This window comes from Macrobrachium rosenbergii, chromosome 16 (genome assembly GCF_040412425.1).
Source record: "Macrobrachium rosenbergii isolate ZJJX-2024 chromosome 16, ASM4041242v1, whole genome shotgun sequence".
NCBI classification, from domain to species: domain Eukaryota; kingdom Metazoa; phylum Arthropoda; class Malacostraca; order Decapoda; family Palaemonidae; genus Macrobrachium; species Macrobrachium rosenbergii.
Window position 1 is genome coordinate 62,154,530 of NC_089756.1, and position 22,377 is coordinate 62,176,906.

The 22,377-nt window shown below is 41.9% G+C and overlaps 1 protein-coding gene across 3 annotated transcripts in view; it reads right to left on the reverse strand.

Annotated features, from left to right (window-relative positions):
* The window catches only part of LOC136847477 (von Willebrand factor A domain-containing protein 8-like), a 608,720-nt gene that overhangs the window by 137,553 nt on the left and 448,790 nt on the right, over positions 1 to 22,377 (reverse strand). For all 3 annotated transcript variants that reach the window (XM_067119213.1, XM_067119214.1, XM_067119216.1), the window contains one exon: positions 5,876 to 5,990. In XM_067119213.1, the coding sequence (XP_066975314.1) occupies positions 5,876 to 5,990 (115 nt within the window). The remainder of the gene's footprint in view (positions 1 to 5,875; positions 5,991 to 22,377) is intronic.

Here is a 22,377-nt window from a genome sequence, read left to right on the forward strand (position 1 = left end):
ATTTGGTTTGGGACTCAGGACCTGCAGGGTAAAGGATGAGCATCATCATGTTTAGCAGAGCCAGTTTTGTCTGGGAAGCAGCTTCGTTTGTGTTATGTTGAGAACCACAGCCTCTGATTTGCAGCTTTGTCTGTGTTCTCCTGGACGGCAGCTTTGTTTGTGTTGTGTGTACAGCTTCGGCTGGGTAAAGGACTTCAGGAGGTATGCTGAGTGGTTCCTCATTTGTGTCATCTCTGCAAGTTGGCACGGTTTCCTGGGTGTGGAGTGTCCTGCAGCACTTACTGCAGAGGGTTTTCGTGCCTAAGGTTTTCTCCAGTTTTTTTTTTTTTTTTTTGTGAATGTTAATGTTTCAAGTACTTGAGAAATTGATGATGCTGTGTTTTTGTGGCACAATAAGGTGTTAACCCTGCTTTTGATTTTTATAGTCCCTTTTTGCTAACTTATAATGCTTTTGTGATAAAGGTATTCTATAATTTAAACCTTTTATGATGTCTTTTATTAATTATACTTATTTACATTTGCAAACTGTCTGTATTGAGGTAACTGAAATATTTATAATGCCATTTTTGTGAACTTTTCAGTTACTGACCATGTATGTGAATTCATTCTTGTTTCCCCTACTTATAATGAATGTTTTTTTTCCGGTTAATGATGTACTGACTCAGTAATGGTTTTTTCTCTTTATGACAGTTATGTTGATGGTTTGCTTTTTGCCTTATCTGATGACTTTCAGATCGAATTTATGATTTTCTTTGCTTAAACGTTGTTATGCTACTGATTTTTCGTTTGTAAATATTGTATTTAAGCAATTGTAAATTTTGGTATAGAATAAATTAGTCTTAAGCTCTCTGTTTTGTGTTACTTAGCTCCACACTCTTTTGTCTGCCTCAGTCACTGCCCGATTTTCCCAGTCCCGATTTTTTTATTTTTTTATTTTTTATTAGTTTTTTTATTAGAGATCCTGGCAAACCCAACAGGGGTTCATAACAAATATATATATATATATATATATATATATATATATATATATATATATATATATATATATATATATAACATCATGAATATAAATATTGGAAATGTACAGGATTGTCTAATCGAAGGTTTGGTTGTAAAGCAAGTGTATAAGTTTAAATATTTAGGTACTTATTTACAGTAGATAAGGATGGTTCTCTGAGCACAGAATTTATGGAAAGATTAAAAAAGGCACATCAGGCAATGGGAATGCTTAAAAATATTTGGAATAATAGCAATTTTCCTGTGGATACAAAAATCAAAATTTATAAGGTAATGGTTAGGAGTATTTTAATTTATGGGTATGAGTCATGGTACAGTACAGTGACTTCGGATAATAAATTCTTAGCATTTGAAAATAAGGTGCTCAGAAGAATATTAGGAATTAATTGGAGGGATAGGATATCAAACAACAGAATTAGAGAAGTAACGGGGGTACAGCCGGTCGATGAGTATGTTAGATTCTCACACTGGAAGTGGCTAGGCCAAGTGCATAGAAGACACCGGGGTAGGTTGCCCTTGCTGGAAGAGGTAGAGGTAGAGGTAGGCCAATGGAGACGTGGTTAAGGACAATGAGGAGGGAAGCAGAAGAGTGTTGTGGAGATCTTGAGTAGCTAGCCCAGGACAGAATGTGGAGGCGTGAATTCATCGAGGCCCTATGCATCCCCGTGAGTGCCACAGGAAATGATTGATTGATTGATTGACATATATAAACTGTATATTAATATTATATATATAATTCCTACAGTGAAATGTACTGCAAATAAGTGTTAACATATTAAAAAAAATAGAGAAGGATATAGTCGTTGTTGCCACAAATAAACCACGCGAATGCATTTAGAATGCTTATGCACTGAAAGTGTCTTCGAATTATACAATGGTCAAATGAAAAAAATTATTCACAGGTCAATCAGACTGATTGTGAATTATTTACAGTTAATGGTTTTTATTTCACCTAAAACTGGACAGGTACAACAGAGAAGATTCCAACAAACAAACGGTATCAAGATGGATTAGATAGGATTATAGCCCTTCTACCCAGGGGGCCAGTCTAAAATCTGTGCAAGGAAACCAGCCAGCTGAGCTAAGTAGTGTTTCATACGGACACTGCGGTGTTTAGCGGATTTTCGCCAATTCATGCAATATTTACAAATGAATTGCATGCAGATGAGTTAGAATTTGGTTTTTTATTCTTGATATTCTTATTACTATGATACAGATCTTCATTTCCATCAGAATTAAAATGCATATTTTCAAGTATGAAAATTCGAAAAAAACTCAGTCTTTGCCTCCAAGGCTGGGGAAAGTAACTTAGTCTAATATGGGTTAATAGAGGCATAACACCCACGGCCCCTTTTAAGAAAATTAACATCAGGCTATCAGTAAACGAAACTTAGTAGCGTCCTTAAAATGAAAAACAGCACTGCTCCCGTAGGGCAGAAGGAGATATGTACAGATGTGGTGCATAAAGTCATATGCGCAGGGGAGATATGTAAATCTCACAGCAAAACTTACATCAGACACACTACTACGACATTTCATAGGCGAATGTTGGCCCACTGAAACCAAGGGGCCATACACCAGCATTTATTGATACGCAATAGGAAACTATCCCTACAAGAATTGATTGAAGGTGTCCAGGTCATCCATGAAGAAAGTAACTATGGCCGTCTGTTAATAAATAAGCGGTAAGCATTGCCATTCAAAAACCAACTCTTAATATCCAGAAGGAGTCTGATCACATACTCTCTTCCAGTAGAAAGAGGAATGCACGAGCGAACACAGATCAGACAGCGCGCTCCCAAATGCTAGACACATTGCTTTCATCAAGAAATAGAAGAGCAACCAGGGAAGCACATGTAACATCTCAAGTCCCTGAGGCCTCGCCCGACACAAACCACGAATGTTATCTAGTAGTTGATATTTGCAAAATGTGCTTTTGTATGAATAAACACATAATATTTGTAAATATGATATAGACACTCATTAAATATAACCTTTGTTATACATTATAATTTTTGTGAGTTCCCTCAAACATGCATTTATAAATTTTATACACAACTATCATGTAGATTCTAAACATATTGTTTTATAATTAGAATACTCATTCCACATATGTAAGTTACAATAACCACCATACTTACAAACATTCAAGTTACGAACATTCATTGATAATAGACAGGATCACAAGTTCAAATTTTGCTGAGGCGAAGCAGTGGAACTCTTAGGAGTGGCAGACAGACCAGGAACCTAGGCAAACACAAGGATCGACAGACCAGGACTCACAGACACATCATGTCTCACAGAAGAATAAGTAATCACAGGCTGAACGTCCTATATCAACACTGATACCATGGCAGACTGCAAAGCAAACAAAGCGGGATCCACAACAATGTCCAGGTTCAATTCATAACAAGGAGCAAGAATCCTATACGAAACCTGGAGATTGCATGCTACTGCTACAGACTGGGTTGAAACTACAGGGGTGACTGAAGTCTGAACATAGCTGATCGTCACATTCTGCAGATACTGGTTCCAGCAAACATGAAACTGAAGACACATGAGAATGCCTTTGCAAATGCAAAGATGTAGCCAATGAAGGAGAGCAACTTAAATACTGCTGAGAAGATGAAGAATGTGGAGAGAGGGAGTGGCGCAAATGAGAGTGGTGTGAGTGGGCAGGGTACAAATGTGACTGGTACACATGTGAAGGTACTGAAAACGTGAATGATGAGAAATTGAACTGCAAGTCATTGAGTGGCATAGGGAGGAGTGGCGAGAAGGAAAGCAATGTGCTGGAGAACAGCTCCCAGGAGAGTGGAAACAGGTAAATGACACAGTGCAGAACACTTCAGGGGTGAACAGCATAATGAAGCATGAAGACTATTGTGTTCAGTGTGATCCTGCTGCTTCTCCTCAGACACAACAGAAGCAGAACATAGCAAAAAAACAGCAGAATGGTGAAAGTTCTTTACTGCAGTTTCACAATCTAACAAACAATCACGGTTGGCACTACACAAAATCAAACCATCATCTAAGCAAGGAAAAAATCTTGCTGAAATACTCATTTAATGACTTGCTTGGCAAAACATGAGACAAAGTCATATAGAAACTTACTAATATCCCAAGAGGATAAGCCCAAAGAATCACCCTTAGCTGCCAAGTTACCACCTGACACAACCACACTAAGGGAAGAAATCGACAATTGTCGACTGACTTTTGCCATTAACGCAGCCAGAGCAATCCTCATGCATGAGATCTGGTGTCAGAGCCAGAGCAAGCAGAAAGAGGAGACGACAGGCACAGACCATAACACTCCCTGACATGTTCTGATTCCCAAGAGTGCCAGGCTCAGAGGGAGCATGACTGGACATGTTGGCAGTATGGCTAGACAGGAATGGGGGCACTACCTCTTCTTCCATTGGGGGTTCACCTGAAATCAAGCAAGCTCTAAGGGAGGCTATGCAGATAAATACTCCTATTCATTTCAAATAACTGCTGAGTAGCCAATCAAGCCCAGTTACTTCTGCCTCAAATTTATCATCTTGCTACCCTGAGTTAGGAAGTTTGCGATGGAGTCGGAGAATGAGAATAAAAAAAGGAAGCTTGACTGATAGACAGAAAAGGGGAAAGGGGGTTTCACCTGTCTCTTTTACTCTCCAGCAACAACCTTAGCAACATCATACTTAGCAGAATCATAATTTTGTTATTTCCTCAACCTGTCAGCCTCCTTCCTCTTATGATATTTAGCAGAAGGCAGTAGCATCACTTTGGGGGGGTCCAGGATCCCCAGTCAGATGCTTGGCCCCCACCACTGCCCCCCCCCGCCCCCCCAGTTGAAATTCCCTTTGTAGCTAAACTTTAACCCTTGCAGTATTTGATACATTTGTATATAGTAAGAGTTGAAAATCATTTGAAAATTGAGCGCTATAATTTCAAATACAGGTTTACTAATTACTTATACTATTATTTTCCTTCATTCACATGGATATACACCTTCGAGAATAGTATATTTTACTAATTACAGAATTGGTACATTGATTTTGTGTAATTTTCTTTGGCCCCCAAAAAATATCTTGGCCCCACCTAGCCCCCCCGCCCTACTGATGGAATGCCAGCTACGCTACTGGCAGAAGGAAGTATATCACTTTCATTCCAGGTCTTGCAAACGTCACACCCTTTGTCAAAAACACAGTCAACACTCCTGCACTGAACATGCAAAGTATGTTGATCAACTGAAAGTGAATATAGTCTATGATGGCAGTGGCTTACTTGCTATTACTAGGATCCATCATGATCAAAAACAAAATTCAAACAAAATTTAAATGAAAGTCCAATAAAAAACCAGCTGGTGTTTCTGCTGACAAGTCCTTCATGGAGGAAAGGGAAAGTAGACAGATACAGACCAGTGAATGGGGAGAACCTCTAAATTCTGCTACCTGTTGTATCTTTGCTGGCATAGAAGGTGAAGCTATATAATGGAGTGGTAAGTTGCATTTCAAAAATTAATATTAACATTAACATTAATGTTGTCCACAGTTTGCCAGCAAGATGCTAAAAGATGCTGAAAAATGTGGTCTCAAGACCTAAACAGCTTGCAATTAAAAGAGTTATGAACTACAAAGGTTAGACAGAAGGATACAGTATTTTATTTCCTGGACCAAGAATGTTAGAAAAAATCCATTGAGAGTATACGGCTCACACTTGAATGGTATTCTAAAATAAAAATAAATGCAATACTAACGCAGAAAATGGAAAGTAATTCTCCATTGCACAAAGAAATAATGACAACTGAATGGTAATGGTAACAATGGTGGTGAAAAAATTACTCTACTATTTTTTGCTGTTCAACTTTTCCTACCTTATATTTGATATGAGATGACTCCACTGGGAGCTGCATGAGAGCTGTTTTACTTCCTGGTTTTTGTCGTACAACCTGCCAAGTTGCAGCCAACTTAGGCACAGGCAGAGGCAACCTAACGAGTAAAAAAAAAAAAAAAAATAATAGGAGGTTAAACAAACAACATCGTATGGGTGTAAGTACCTTTATTTAAAACTGGAAGAGACTATGGCTAAATTGCTTACAACTTTTAAATGCTATAATTAGCCTTTTTTCTAAAATATGCCAAATATAATTCTAAATATGAGGATTCATATTTACAAACATACACACACACACACACACACACATATATATATATATATATATATATATATATATATATATATATATATATATATATATATATATATATATATGTATATATATATATATATATATATATATATATATATATATATATATATATATATATATATATATATACATATATTTTATAGCATAGTTGCTGTAACTCCACAAAGGAATTGCTTTATGGTCCCCGCTGTCGAAACTTCGACAAGAGAGATTGTACTTTTCCGCAAGTTGTAGTATAGTTTTGTGTATTCTCTTTAAATTTACGCAAAGTGGAAATGCATAATTTATGTGGAAGAAGGATATTATGCTTTGTTGTGTTTGTATTTAGTAATGTAAGGCGTTGTTTTGGCTGTTTCAATTGTAAGTATACGCGTAAAAGTGCTTAACTACCGGTATTGATTGTTTGACTGGTGGTTAGTCGAAGGTTTGGTGTCGGTCAGAGACAGCCGTGAAGTCACTCTTCATAACCTTGAAACAGAGTGGTTCGAGCTAGTGGGGACTCAAGAATGCAGCCATAATTAGCAGTGTCTACAAATCCACTTAAGTATTCCTATTCATCTTAAAGTACATTTACAGAAACTTCCTTTCGGAGATATGCATATCTAAATGTAAGGATAATTTCTCGAGGTGTGCTTTGGATGAGGGTCGTGAAATAGAGATTGTGCTCATGCCAATCTAACTACTGGATTTCAAGCTAGGAACACTGAATGCGCCAATAGTAAGTTCATATTGTTAGTTTAGTTAATATACACAACGCAATGTATTGATATAATTATAATTTGAATTAACATAAGAACAAAGTAACCTGGGTGTCGTAGCATAAGACTTAGGCTATGATTTGGGTCAGTACATTTCAGATCGTTTAGGCTATACGATAACAATGACGATTTGAAATGCTATACTTATTCTGAATGAGTCACAAAACCCGAGAGGGCTCCATAAGATAGATGAACAAATGTTATATAAAAGTGCCCAGAATAGTAACCAGAACATAGTGTCTTTGATAGAAACAGTGATAAAGAATAAAAGGACTCAAGGCAAGAGGGCTCTTTCCCTTGCATACAGCAATTACCCGGTCTTCCTTCACCCTTCTCACACAGAGGTGACAATAGCACACAAACTAGCAATGTATGATTCCCATTACTCTATGGTCTGTCGTATGATTCTCATGCCCCAAATGTGCTCCAGAACATTTTCAAAAGCTGTATGGATGAAATGTTTTGGTTATCTCCAGATAAAAAGCTAAATACCTAGTCTTAAGCTCCTGTAAAAAAAAATTACTATTTTAAATGTTGTGCTACCCAGTGTAAGTTTATACTGGTGGTATTTTAAATAAGATTTGCTAGGCTAGCTCTTAATGGAATACAAGAGTGTTCAAAGGCTGTATTATTATTGCAATGCCCTTTGTCATGCATATCAACTGTTACTGTATTGGTTACCTAATTAACTGCCAAGGTCTCACATTTTTATAACCTATTTCTCATGATATTCATGGGTTTTTTCTTGGCAGGACCGAGAGTGCTTAACTTTATTTGTTAATATATCAAACTAGTATAACTTGGTACTCCTAGCTTAATCTAGATTTAAAGGGATAACACCAACACAGTAGTTATATCATCATTAAAATAAAGTCCCTCTGAGTTTCTCTTATCCAGTTGTCAAGACCAAGTCCGTTTCATGCTGGTGTGTGTTCCACTTATCTGATAGATATATATGGCATGTATTTGATCACTTCTCACGGATTTTGTCTTTTTTAACTATATGCAGTCCCCGGTTAACGGCGGGCTCAGTTAATGGCGATCCGGTTTTACGGTGCTTGTCTAGCGTCGAAAATCGGCAATTTTCGGCGCCGATAATTGGGTACTGGCGTCGATACATACCAAACAAAGGCGCCGATAACCGAAAATCGGCGCTTTTCGGCGCCGATAAACCCCGAAAATCGCCGAAAAAGCGCCGGAAATCGCCGATTTTCGGTTAGTGGCGATTTTCGGTCATCATCACGTCTCCAGAACGGAACCCCCGCCAATAACCGAGGACTGCCTGTACAGAGTTGCTAATACACTAAACCCAAAAGTTACTTTTCCCACTGTAAACAGCATAATCTACTGTTTTTCAATGGGACAGCACATACCACCTGCCTGGTATGTGCTGGTGTAAAATTGATTTTAGGTGGTTTTTTACATGTGCAAAACCAGCAACATGCTCCTGGCAGTGAAGCATGAGGGAAAGGTGTGAATTAGACTAGCCCTTGAGTCCAAGGTTTCAGAGGGGGCATTAGTGGGAAGAGAGTACTTCTTTCTGGCAGAGCTGTGGTCTAGAGTATTCCCCTGTTCCCAACCAGATTCCATGTCCTAGCCAGCATACCAAGATATTGGAATTGCAGAGCTCGCTGTACGACTTTTCAGATGGAGATCAGGAGTCATGCACTGGGATAGATGCTCCAACATTGGACATAAAGTGGATGTTGCCACTGAACTTTTCCCTCCTGAATCTGGAAGACCCAGGGGCTTTATTTTTAGATGAGAGGGATCCCTCGAAAGAATATCTAGGCTCCCCTATGCAATAACATAATGTTGAGGAGGACCCCTGATAGGACCACCCTCCTCTTCCTGAAGTACTATTTACCGATACAATGACCTGCTGTTCAGGAGGCCCCTAATAGGGCCACCCTCCTCTCTCTGAAGTACCCTTTACTCATGCAATAACCTGAAGTTGAGAAGAAACCCAAATAAACCCCACCCTTTTCCCCCCTGAAGTTTCTGCCCCTTTCAGGGACTATGGTCCTTCATTAGACTCCCAAGCCTTGCCTGGGAGCAACAATGTGGCTACCCAGGCCCAATTCGCCCCTAATAAGGAAATTTAAAAACCAGCTGCCCAGGATTTAATCCTTGCCCCACCACAAAAAAAAAAAAAAAAATATTGGGAGCGAGCTAACGAAAAACCCATGGCTAAAGAGAAATTAAGTCTGTTGCATAGATCTCTTTGGAGTCAGAAGACTCACAGAGGTATGACCCTTATTTTCACATTTTCATCCAATTCGGACAGTAACTCCCCAAAGCCAGGTAACAACCATACCTACACCTGATACTGGTACTGGCAACCCCTGGCATGATGCCTTAATGTCATTTTGCCAGATGGCAAATACCTTATCAATGAAAGGAAAACAATGGTTGAGGTCGAATATGTGGAACTTTTTACCAATAAGGAATGGTGCTTGGTCCCTCCTTTGGCAAGCATTTAGAAACCATCAAAAGAGATTATCATCCTCCCTGCTAATATGGCAGCAAAAGCCATTGAGAAACCCCTTTTTCTGTTTCGGTGAAAATTATGGTACCTCCATAATCCTTTGGGTAGCACTAGCTTTCTGCCCTGTCACTCCCATAACAATAAATCATGTGAAGGCAGATACAGCTATTTATTTCAACTACCCCAGCATCTGGCAATTCCACAAAGGACTGTACAACACTTGCCCTTCCTTTAGAAAGGGAAAAGTTCCAGTTCACTGTGGCCACCCAGGAGTTTAGTGCCTTTATGGGCAAACTCCCAGATGGGACTGCCACCTGTGAGCTTCATGCAAGGCTTCACCTCTCTTCTATCTTAGCCTTGTGCACTATTCTGAAAGTAACTAAGAGGAGGCTTTCAGAGTTTTGTAGGACTGTTTTGGATGCAGTTGCAGAAAAATTTTTTCAAACTTTAGGGTGGTTCTCCATGACTTCAGGGAGCAGCACCTCAGGACCTGAAAAGAGTTGTGCTCTACAAATTTCTGATGACTACTGCTGTCAAAATACTTTCACTCATTCCATGTGGGACCTGGACTGCCTCTATCAATCTGAAAGAGAAATAATAACATGTCCCTATTACTAAACCCTTTCACCCCTTCCTAGGGTTTTGGGTAGGGAAAGAGGTTTCAGATTCAGAGGCCATGCCCTTTGAGTTAGATATTGCACTGAGACTCTTCACAAAATTAGCAGCAATAGTTGTCCAGGAACTCAGCTATTAAAGAAGAGTGTCTATGAAACCTGAGATTAGTAGTCAGCAGACTCCAGTCAAAGGGTTTTCTGATAAACTGGAATAAGTCCCACCTCACAACCAATAGGCAATTGTGTGGATGGGTTTTTATTGGGATATCATTAGCAGTCAGCTGTCTTCCTATCCCAACTCAAACCAGAGTAAGGAAGGATCTGCAAAGGTTCCCTATTTAATCTGAGTTTTTCCTGTGAAGTTAAGCAGCTGGGAAGATATTCCATCCCTGGACCTGGAAGGAAACTCTGCAAAACTGGTTGAACTGACTCGTTTGTCCATGTGGTAGTACAGTAGTACACTCGGATACCTCCTTGTCAGGTTAGGAAGACCATTGGAAGAATTGTCAGGCAGCAAGAAGATGGTCACCTGTTTTATGAAGGTGTCTCAGCAGTTCCCTGGAGCTGAAGGCTGTCTTCCTGCCTTTCAGAAAATTTAACTGACAATTTGTCGGTCCTAGACCTTATGTCAAGAGGTCAGGTTCCTGCTCAGCCCCTCTCAGTGAGTCATGCTTCTATCCTATGGATGGCTCAGGCAAAAAAGTGGCACTTGCCAGCAATCCACCTCATGGGGTTGCTCAATGCCATAACAGACTCCCTGTCAAGGTGGACAGCAGTCTTAACTGAGTGGATGCTAAACAAACCATATTTTCAAATAATTGTTAACATGCCTCTGGATCTGGAAGTGGGCCTGTTTGCCACACTTGAAACCATCAACTTCCAGTGTGTATGTGTGTGTGTGTCTCGAAACTTGGACAGTCAGGTAATGGCAAGAGATGCATTTCTACAAGACTGGAACAAATAAGATGCATTCTTCCTTTTTCCTCCATTGTCCCAGATTTTGAAGGTTTTGAACAAACTGCCAACTTTCAATGAAACCGCCTACCTAGTAGCCCCAAATTGGTCATTCATTGGTTCTTACTGCTTCAATGGGCAAAAAAAATCAATCCTAATACTGTCCACTGTTCAATACCAGACAGGAGGAGGAAAAGTTGTACATGCATCCTCTTTTCTGAGCCATGGCCTTCATGTTTGGATTTTCAAAAATCTAGTCAACCTTGAAAGCTATTCACTTAATGTTACTAAGTACCTGGTGCAAAAACTACTGACTTCTTCCATCCAGCAATACCAGTCTGTATGGAAAGTGTGGTTGGATTACCTCCAGACTGAAAGCCATCTGAGCCTTGGTTAAAACAGTTTTACATTTTCCAATCTATCTATTGAAGGACAAGTCCCTTGCTGCTTTTACAGTTATGTCATACAAGGCTGAGTTATCAAACTCTTTGCTTTAAGGGTACAGTACTGATTCAAATATAGAAGTTTTTAGTTTCCTTCTCTGGTCCTTTGTATTGCAAAGACTGGCTCATGCAAGGCTTCCCATAACTGGGTCCCTAAATTAGTTTCAGTAGTCCTAATGCAACTATAACTCAGTGCTCCAATAGGTGATCATTTTGACCATCTCGGCATCCCAGCTTTCTTAGGCAAGAACAACAATCATCTCCTGCACACTTAGCCATCACTGTTGTCTCCTGGCTTGTCATTTTTGGCCACAAATGAGGACCCTTTGAAGAAGAAATCCCGTATTCTTCAACAGGAATCAAAATTACAGATAAGACATTATACTCAGCCCAAGCACTCCAGGTTTACCTAGATGTTGCAGAAAACGTCCAAGATGGTCCTTTTTTTCTTATAACCTATCACAAAGAAGCCTATTTCTTTGCATAGGCTGAGAATTACCTTCGTGTCCCTCAATAGAAAGGTGGAACCCACCCCTTCCTGGTTTGCATGGCGTCAGGGGGGTGGGTACACCACTGGCTTTGGTTGGAAACATTTCTTGCATGAAAGTCTTTGAACTTATAAGGTAGTCATCAGAGGCAGTGTTACTTGAACACTGCTGTCATGACACCCAAAACTTCAGGTACACTGTATGTTGGTAGGCTGTATGGTAAGTCTCAGTTTCGTAGGCACCTTAGTAGAAAACAAAAGGACTTTCTTGATGTCGTAATCCTGAGATGTTGCTAGGGAGAGGTGCAATATGCTGTATCCCAATCCAGCATAATTTGTTTGTCACTTTAGAACCATACAGAATAACACATACACAGATTCTTCTTTTTTTGTATCTTTCATTGCTGAAACCTAATGGGTATTCTGAATAAAAAAAAACAGTAGGTAAAAACTTTAGTGACTTTACCATGGATCATTTTTTTTATCAGCGTCATTGGGATTTTTTAATCATCACCTGTTAATTTCTTCTGAATGCTCCTTTGAGGATGAACAGCAGCTGTGCTATTGAAAACCAGTTTTGACGAAGGACAAACCTACTTTTGGCAGCTGTGAGTTCCCAAACCCAACCACTTTCCATGACGAAAAGGCATGGGAACTTGTGGTAAGTATTTTTTCCTTTTAAAGACACAGCGAGTGATGGGGATCTTAGCCAGTTCGTGAGAAGGTAAAAAAAAAAAAAAAATGGGTAATCGCTGTAGGCAAGGGAAAGAGCCCTCTTGCCTTGAGTCCTTTCATATTCTTTCCCTATGTCTATCAAAGGCACTTTTCTGGCCAAGACCAAGTGTAAGAGAATTCTTTAATATTGGTTGTCTGTCTAATGGAGGTTGGCCTCCATCAGGGATCAGTTCTGAATCCATTCTTGTTCCTCTTTGTTACAGACACTTTGACATCAGAATTAAGAACAATGAAGAACTGTGGGAACTGATGTTTGCTGATGATTTAGTCATTATAGCAGACAGAAAAACTGCAAGAAAGGTTTTTAGCTTGGAAGGAGCCCTAGAAAAGAAAGGATTGACGGTGAACACTGGAAAGACAGAGCTAATGATTAGTAGTAAAGAAGGACATGAAGTCAACATTCAAGTGGGAGATGGTACAGTTCTAAAACAGAACAATGAGTTTAACTACTTGGGATCAATAATGACAGAGGAGGGAGGTATACTGAGAAAGCAGTGACACAAAGAGTGAAAGAAGCATGGCGAAAATGGAGAGAGGTAACTGGAGTTGTTTTAGACAAGAAAATGCAATTAAAGCTCAAGATGAAGATTTATAAGACAGTTATCAGGCTCATACTGTTATATGGGCAGAAACTTGGGCACTTAAGAGGAAAGAGGAGGCACTGTTGGAAAGAACCAAGATGAGGATGGTGAGATGGATTGCTGGAATATCACTACTGGAAAGGAGGGAGAGTCAAGATATAAGAAGAATGTGTGGTATATGTAATGTAAAGAAGGCTAGGGAAGCTTGTCTGAGATACTATGGCCATGTAATAAGAAGAGAGAAGGCGGAACCAATCAAAAGAGCTAAGGATTTACCACTGATGGGGAGGAGGAGTGTGGGGCGTCAGGAGATCAGATGGATGGATGTGGTGAGGAGGGATATGGGTGAGGTGGGACTGGGGGAGGAAGATGCAAGGAATATAAATAGATGGAGAAAGTTGACTCGAGCGGCCGACCCTGCTACACACTGGGACTAATAAGGTCGAAAGAAGAAGATGGAGCCCTGGGGGGACTGTAAGAGTAAGTCCGTTATGGACTCACAGCAGCTATCAAAATAGGTTTTTCCTTCGTCAAAACACCTGTCATATAATATATATATATATATATATATATATATATATATATATATATATATATATATATATATATATATATATATATATATATATATATATATATATATATATATATATATATATATATATATATATATATATATATATATATATATTTACTCTCCATTTTCTAGAAAACTACATACAATGGAACAAAAATTACAAAAATTATTTGGTTTTACAAACAACTGTGATTCAAGTGGTCAAGTGGTATACAACCATTTTACCGCATACAGTGGTCATTACTACTGTCTGAGCTAGACTAAGGTGCTTGGATAAAACAAGGTGAGGCACGGGATATTACGCAAGATTTCTAACAGTATTTATTTTCTCTTTTAAATCTTCTTCTAACATCTTGTGTAGAATGAGGTCAAGAGTAAGGTTGAAGTGGTCAGGAGTGTATACTAGAGCTTCAATTAACATTATTTTCATTTGTTAGTTGTGTTCATGCAAACTCACAGATTTCTAAACACAATATTTTTACATCTTGTCAATGTACTACTATGGGATCAGTCAACAGTCAACCATAGGGAACTTTTTAATTTTGTACAGTTCAAAATGAATATTTAAGGTGCTTTATACTGACATATAATTTCTTACTTGTCTGGCCCAAGTGAAGTGTATCACCATCCACTCATGGGATTTTATAAATAATAATGTTGCAACTCTAAGGAGAACAATTTCTTATAAGCATGTTTTTGTACTTTGCCTTACTTTGTTTTATCCTGTTTAGTTCCTCACCTGAAGTGTAACAACCATTAAAATGGTAATCTTTGCTCCACTGTACTGTTTGCTTGAAAATGCACTCTGTTGTATCACTACGACAAAAGACTTACACTCTGTTGTTTCACTTTCCTTGTGGCCATACACTTCATTTAAATTTTATATCACAATGTCACTCCCTTGTTAGAGGCTATATATATACATGCATATATATATATATATATATATATATATATATATATATATATATATATATATATATATATATATATATATATATTTATAAAGTATAACTAATATCAAAATTTCTACATGGTTACATTACAAACTCAGACCTACACAAGATTTTAAATCTTGTTACAAATTACTGAATAATAAAAAAAGTCTCATCACTACAGTTACAACTCTATGACTGGTATTGAGTCCCAAAACACATTTTGTGTGAAACTTTTTAAATCATGTTCTGGTAAATAACAAAACCTGTAGTTTTACTATAACAGAAAACTCAGTGTTGAACAAATGTGTCTGTTAATGGTCTAATAAAAACAAATAACTTGTAAGACAGGCACTTTCATATAATTTTTCACAATGAGCCACAATTCTATGAAATGTACAGAATTTTAATATATTAAACGCCAATGTTTTCGATTTTTTTCCCTTTTTAAAACTTTATTGCTTGCTTAAAAACGTTTGAGTAATGGGTACGGTAGATAATTATGAAGTTACTTCAAACAGCATCACAGATGGAAATCCTACAAAGTGTCTTCCAAGCTGTTGATACGGCTTCCTTCCCTCTAACTACAAAATATTTTACCCCTAACAAACCTACGCAGAGTTGAGAATAATTCAGCTCCTATCCCATTTCAGGTGGAAAACAAGTCATGCTAGATTGACAGAGCTGAAATTGGTTGCCTTATTTTATATCTATGTGCTATTTGCAGAGGGTAACAGGCTGTGACCATGTAGGGGATGCCTAAAGTGGGCCTTATGTATTACATGATACTGTGTCCCTTTCAGCTCTAGCTGCATACTTTCTGCTTTTATTTTTTGTTCCTTCTTTACCCTTTCATATAAGAGAAAATACTCTGGGTAAGCCCTATGTCTACAAATACGTGGCGGCGATCTCGTTAATCTGTTATATAATAGATTTACAGAAACAGTTATCCCTGTTGCTTGTGTGATGACATTTTTAATTAGCTAGTGAACCTGCTATTGTGTGTTTTCACACCTTACCCATTCAATGTTTGCTACTCTGGTATCTGTGATTATTTTTTTATTAGGTTCGTCCAGTCATATATTATGCATACTGATATCTACTACTGTATTTTTTAAGACTGCTATTGTTTCCACGTGTTCAGAGTGCCTTTAATTTTCTCAACTATCGATTACATCACTTGGCACTTTGCCTGTTTTCCTTAGCAATCCTTTTCATATGTTATTTGACCTTTTTCAGGGAGTCATGGGTTTTTGTGGTGTAATATTTCTTGGGTTAAGGTTGTTTTTCATATATTCCTTTGTTTAGCGTTTGGACGCTTTAAAAGTTAATTTCTAATTCTCATTTACTGCTTTCATTTTTAAACTCGAACTCAACGTTTTTATATGATTATTAATCTTTTCCCTATCGTTTGTTCCTCTTGGCGAGTGGGATAGATCGGGTAGGGGAGGGAGTCCCAGGGGCTGTGGCTTCTCATTTCCAACGGCAGCTACAGCAACCAGTTCATTTCCTACATTACACGCTGAACAGTTCATATACTTTCTAAGATATTTCTGCTTACATGTTATGTACATATTTACCTAAGTAACTGCTTACATTAATTAGTTACAATAATTAATTACTTTATTGTTATTGACATGGCCAAAGTATTTTTTAATAACCTTATTGCATATTCACGGGGTAATGTAGCCTATAATCAAAGCTTAAATATAAATAATTTTTGTAAGTTCAGTGTTTATCATTTTCGTCTCCTCCCCTGGTTTACTGTTCAGATGATTTGAATAAGTCTTCATGACTAGGGTCATGTGGACCTTTACATTTCATATGCTTTACTGCATGTTGCTTATGATTTTCATGTGTATAGACATAATTTCTAGATAGTGTGTACAGACACGTAGTTTATGCATAAGAGATAATTCCAGTACTTATCAGCTCAAGAATTCTGACGCATGGCTCTAATGAAACATAATGGTGGATGATTGTTTATATGAATGTCTCTTTGACTGAAGTGATCTTTAGTTGGTGAGTCACTTACCTGAATCTTCCTAGTACTTTGTTGGTTATTAAGTCAGTGATAGAGAGAGAGAGAGAGAGAGAGAGAGACAGAGAGAGAGAGAGAGAGAGAGAGAGAGAGAGAGAGAGAATGGGAATTTGGGATAAGCTTACTTGTACAGTATATTAGAAATTGCAAATTCATCTTGAATGCTTTGCTCATCACGTTTTACAGCATGCTCCAGTAGTCTAGCATTTGATCGAATAATTTTTATGTTAGAGACATACTGTTCCAAGAAATAATTTTTCATTTTGATACTAACTACATTTGGTGATTACTGATTGTGTATTATTTTACTATTTTAATATAGATGGTTAAATTCATAATTTTAGGATTTATACCCTCTTCTTAGGGCAAGATTTTGAGATGTCATTAAGGCTATTAACACACTCTAAATTATGGCAGATCCTGTGTTTTTATCAGACCATTTCTGGTAATTTTTCAGACCCAAAAATTTCTTTTTATTGTTGGTAGGTGGGAAATTTTTCATATATTTCACAGTTTCCTTATAATCTCTATGTGCCACGACGTTCCCAGATTATTGCTAATAGACTATTGAGCAATTCTGGAGTTACTAGGAAAAATAACAAGCTGTTTTATAACTTCCATTTTTCAAAGACCTTGTAATATATGTAATATTATTTCTATGTTTATTCAGGCTGAAGAGGCCAACTGATCAAGTTGGCAAAAGGTTCCTGTATATATCAATTTACATACATACTACTGCAGACTAACTTTCCACTTAAGATCACGAGAAAGTGATATTGTAAAAAGCCCGCTCAACGTGTTCTCTGTAATGAACATCCCGTTTCCTGCGGTGCCTTCACATTTGACCTGGGGTTGACTGAACACATATTATCATTATTGTGAATTGTATATTTTATTGTCTGTTCAAGTGACCATGCATTATGTATATGTAACAGAATATTTTTGTAAAACATCAGACATTATTAATCATTATGTTTTCTGTATGTACCTGTCCTGTTTTCGTAGAGAATAGTTTGACCTCAGGTCACCTGTAAATCTTTGTACCCGCGGTCTCTGCGATGTACGCAGACATCCACACACTGCTTTATAAGCAGATCGCTTCATCAATAAACTAGCAGTACTTGTCTTCCTGCTCATTATTTCGCACCTCTCTCACAGTGGTGACCCCCGGAGTGGTTCCCGGAAGCCATTAACGGACCCAAATGGTGACTAAGTCTTGGCCCGATGAACCAACCCATGCCCGTAATGGACTAACTACAGCTCTCTAACAAAGTGCTCGGGCTTTACCGACCCTCGTCGACAGGTCACCGGCGTCATTAGTGGACCCACACGGCACACTCCCAAGCGTGTATTGATGCGAGTATTCCCTCACACTCAAAGTGAGAGCACGGAATGAGCTTGGACACAGACATTCCCAACCACATACAAATTACCGTGAACTTCTCAGAGGTAGACACCTCCCTCGCGCAACCCCCTCCCGCGCGCTCCTCCATGCCGGTACCTACACCCCGCTCGATGACCCCCCTGACGGACCAACCAAAGGCGGCCCTCAGCATAAGGCTGCCACCATTCACCCATCAAAACGTAGCGTCTTGGTTCTACAGGGTCAAGGGGCAATACAGGGTAGCAGGTGTAACTGACGTGGTGTTGAAGGCGGACATCAACATCAACGCCCTCCCAGAGGAGATATACAAGTAGATCGCCCCGTGGTTAATGACAACGTCGAGTCCCGCCACCTTCCAGGAGTTAAAAGCCACTCTCATCGAGACCTGCTTCCTGCCGGTATCCGAGAGAGCTGTCCGTGCCCTCGACTTCGCCCTCAACCCCCGGCAGGAGGGAAACCTCTTGGAAACATGGCATGCCCTCCAGGACCTCCTCCTCCTCCCTGAGACTGACAGCAGTGGCAGGCGCAAAGAAATCAGCCTGTTGAGGGAGATCTTCCTGCGGCAGCTACTGCCGGAGGTCTGTGGCCAGAATCACAGAGGCATATACCCTGGTGGTCGAGGACCTGATCAGGGTGGCACAGCAGCTGACGGACTCCAGAAGGTGGCAAAGCCGGTGTCCACGCCCGCACACCCCATCAACTGCCTCCAGCTGGAGGACCACACCATGGAGGACGTCAACGTCGTCGCCCAGAAGAAGCCATCCCACCAGCAGAAGAAGGAGAGGCCGGGGCTTTGCTATTACCACCAGAGGTTCGGGAAAGCTGCCCAGAGATGCAAAGCCCCCTGCCTTTTCTTTCCTCCAAAAAACGGGGGAGGCGGCGGCCACCCACACAGGCCGCCATGGCAGCAGCAACCGAAACACCCGGGGGCCCCGCACCAGTGGTCTTTTACATCTGTGACACCATCTCCGGCAGGATGATGTTGATCGACACTGGAGTCATGTGGTCAGTGTTCCCGCCTTCAAGAGAGGACCACAGACGTCCGCTGGACCCGACTGCCTCCCTGACGGCCGCCAACGGGTCCCACATCCTCTCCTACGGCACCAAGCTCCTGTCGATCCCCATCCTTGGCCAGAGATACAGGTGGAAATTCATCGCCACGGACATTAGGATCCCGCTCCTGGGTGCTGACTTCCTCGCCCACATCGGACTGGCAGTCGACGTCGGCCGCAAACGCCTACTGGACACACAGTCCTGCCAGTCCCTGGCCTTGTCGTCAGGCCCCAGGGAGCCTGCCATCTGTTCCGTCGCGCCCCACCAGTATGGTTCCCTCCTGAAGGAATTCCCAGAAGTCTTCAAACCCGAGCTTCGCCAGGTGCCCGGGGCCCCTGCCAAAAACGGGCCATATCATCACATCAAAACAAAGGGCCCCTCAACACATGCGGAGTTCCGACGGCTTCCCCCACAGTGCCTTCAGGAGGCCAAGAAGGCCTAGGCTGAGATGGAAAGGATGGGCATATGCAGAAAGGCTCCTAGCCTGTGGGCCTCCCCCTTTCACAAGGTGCAGAAAGCAGACTGCACCTGGAGGCCCTGAGGCGACTACAGGTAGCTCAACCTTGCTACAGAATCCGACCGCTACCCTCTGCCAAACATGCAGGACCTAACGGCCTCCTTCCACGGGGCCAAAATATTCTCAAAGTTAGATCTCTTAAAATCATATTTTCAGGTACCAGTAGCACCAGAAGACATCCCCAAAACCGCCATCGTCACGCCTTTCGGGTCCTACGTCTTCACCTTCTCCACCTTCGGCCTGAGGAACGTGGGCGTGACCTTCTGCGCCTGCTATGTCGATGATATCCTAATTTTTTCCAGACCCCAGAAGGAACATCTGCGGCACATTCGGAAGGTCCTGCAGCGCCTGCATGAGAGTGGCCTTGTCGTCAGGTTCGACAAGTGCACCTTCGGCGTTGAGAAGGTGGAATTCCTGGGCCACGAGATGTCGTCGAAGGTCGAGGCTGTCGAGAAGTTCCCCACCCCTACCTCCATCAGGGCCGTACAAGAATTCCTCGGAATGGTCAACTACGACAGGAGATTCATCCTGGGGATCACGCACAACATGGCCCCCCTGACGGAGGTCCTCAAGGGTCATCCAAAGACTTAGTGTGGGGCCCCGACCAGCAGAAGGCCTTCCTCCTGATGAAGGCTGCCCTCACCAAGGCAAAATCTTTGGCCCACCAGGACCCCAACGCTCCCCTCCAGCTGACGACGGACGCCAGCAACGTCGCCTGCAGAGCCGTCCTGGAACAAGTCATCAGCAGCACCCCTCAGCCCATCGCTTTCTTCAGCAGGAAGCTCAGCCCCACCGAGTCCCGCTACAGCACCTTCGACCGGGAACTCTTCGCAGTATACCAGGCAGTACATCACTTCAAGTTCCTCCTGGAGGGGATGCCCTTCACGATTTGGACTGACTACCAGCCACTGGTCCACGCCTTTATGAAGCTGGGGGACGCATGGTCCCCTAGGCAGCAGCGGTACCTCACGGCCATCGCGGAGTTCACCTGCACCATCAAATACCTTCTCGGCAGGAAGAACCCAGTAGCCGATGCCCTCTTGAGGCTACCGACCCAGAGACCCCAGCCTACCGCACAGCCATCATGTCGCTGAAGTGGGAGGACATACCCCTCGGCCCTGGAGGGTCAACATTGCTGAGTGACGTAAACACTGGCCGCCCCCGCCCACTGGTGCCCGCCTCCAGACGTCGGCTGGTCTTCAACGTCATCCACAACCTATCCCACCCTTCCGGAAGGACGACGGCCAGGCTACTGATGGAGAAGTTCGTCTGGCACGGCATACGGAAGGAGGCAATGGCCTGGGCAAGGCAATGCATGCAGTATCAGGCCAGCAAAGTAGGGCGGCACACCGAGTCTGGGGTGGGCGAGTTTCCCCAGCCAAAGAGGCGCTTCAGGCACATCCACGTCGATATGGTGGGTCCTCTTCCCCCATCAGGAGTAGCAAGATACCTTCTAACAGTCATCGACCACTCCACCAGGTGGCCCGAAGCTACGCCCATTGAAGAAGCCCTCCTCTCCAGCTGGATCAGCCGGTTCGGTGTCCCGGACCATGTAACGACAGACAGAGATCCCGCTTTCCTATCCGAGCTGTGGACCGCCCTGGCACGCCTGCTGGGGACCACTCATCACAGCACCACCGCCTATAACCCTGCAGCCAACGGAATGGTGGAAAGGTTCCACCGGTCCCTGAAGGCGTCCCTCATGGCTCGTTGCACCTCCGAGAATTGGACGTACCAGCTGCCCTGGGTTCTCCTTGGATTGAGAACCGCCCCCAGAGCCAACGGCAACCCCTCCTCAGCAGAAAAAGTCTACGGGGAGACCCTGGTAGTCCCGGGGGAACTCGTCGCAGAAAACAGGGACGACATAGCAACACAATGGCTCCGTGACAGGGTTAGGAAGTTTGCCCCCTGCCAGAGGACAAACACCGACAGGACGTCCCCCTTCATGCCTCCCGGTCTGTCCTCTGCCACCCACATCTTCGTCAGGGACGACACCGTGCAGCCATCCTTAACCAGGCCCTACAGAGGACCTTTCCTTGTGCTAGAAAGGGACAAAAAGGCATTCCGGGTAGCCATCCATGGAAGGGAAGACTGGATATCGGTAGACCGCCTTAAGCCCGCATTCCTGGAGGAGGACATCGGGGGCGGTTCCCAAAGCTTCCCGCAGGATATATCAACCCCCTGGCCAGCCCCATGCGCAGGAAAACGTTGTGGGCATCCCCGGAAAACCCCGAAACCAGACAGGGAGGCACCCCAACACACTACTCCGGAGGGTGCCGGGGAAGGCGACCCCCCCCTACAGTTGACATCAAGAAAGCACGGGCCCCCTCCGTTGCCCCAGCAGATACCTACTTTGATCAGATGTTACCCACGTCTTGGGGGGGGGGGGAGTATTGTAAAGTCCCCACTCAACGCATTCTCTGTAATGAACATCCTGTTTCCTGCGGTGCCTTCACATTCAACCTGGGGTCGACCGAACACATTATTATCATTATATTGTGAATTGTATATTTTGTCTGTTCAAGTGACCATGCATTATGTATATGTAACAGAATATTTTTGTAACACATCAGACATTATTAATCATTGTGTTTTCTGT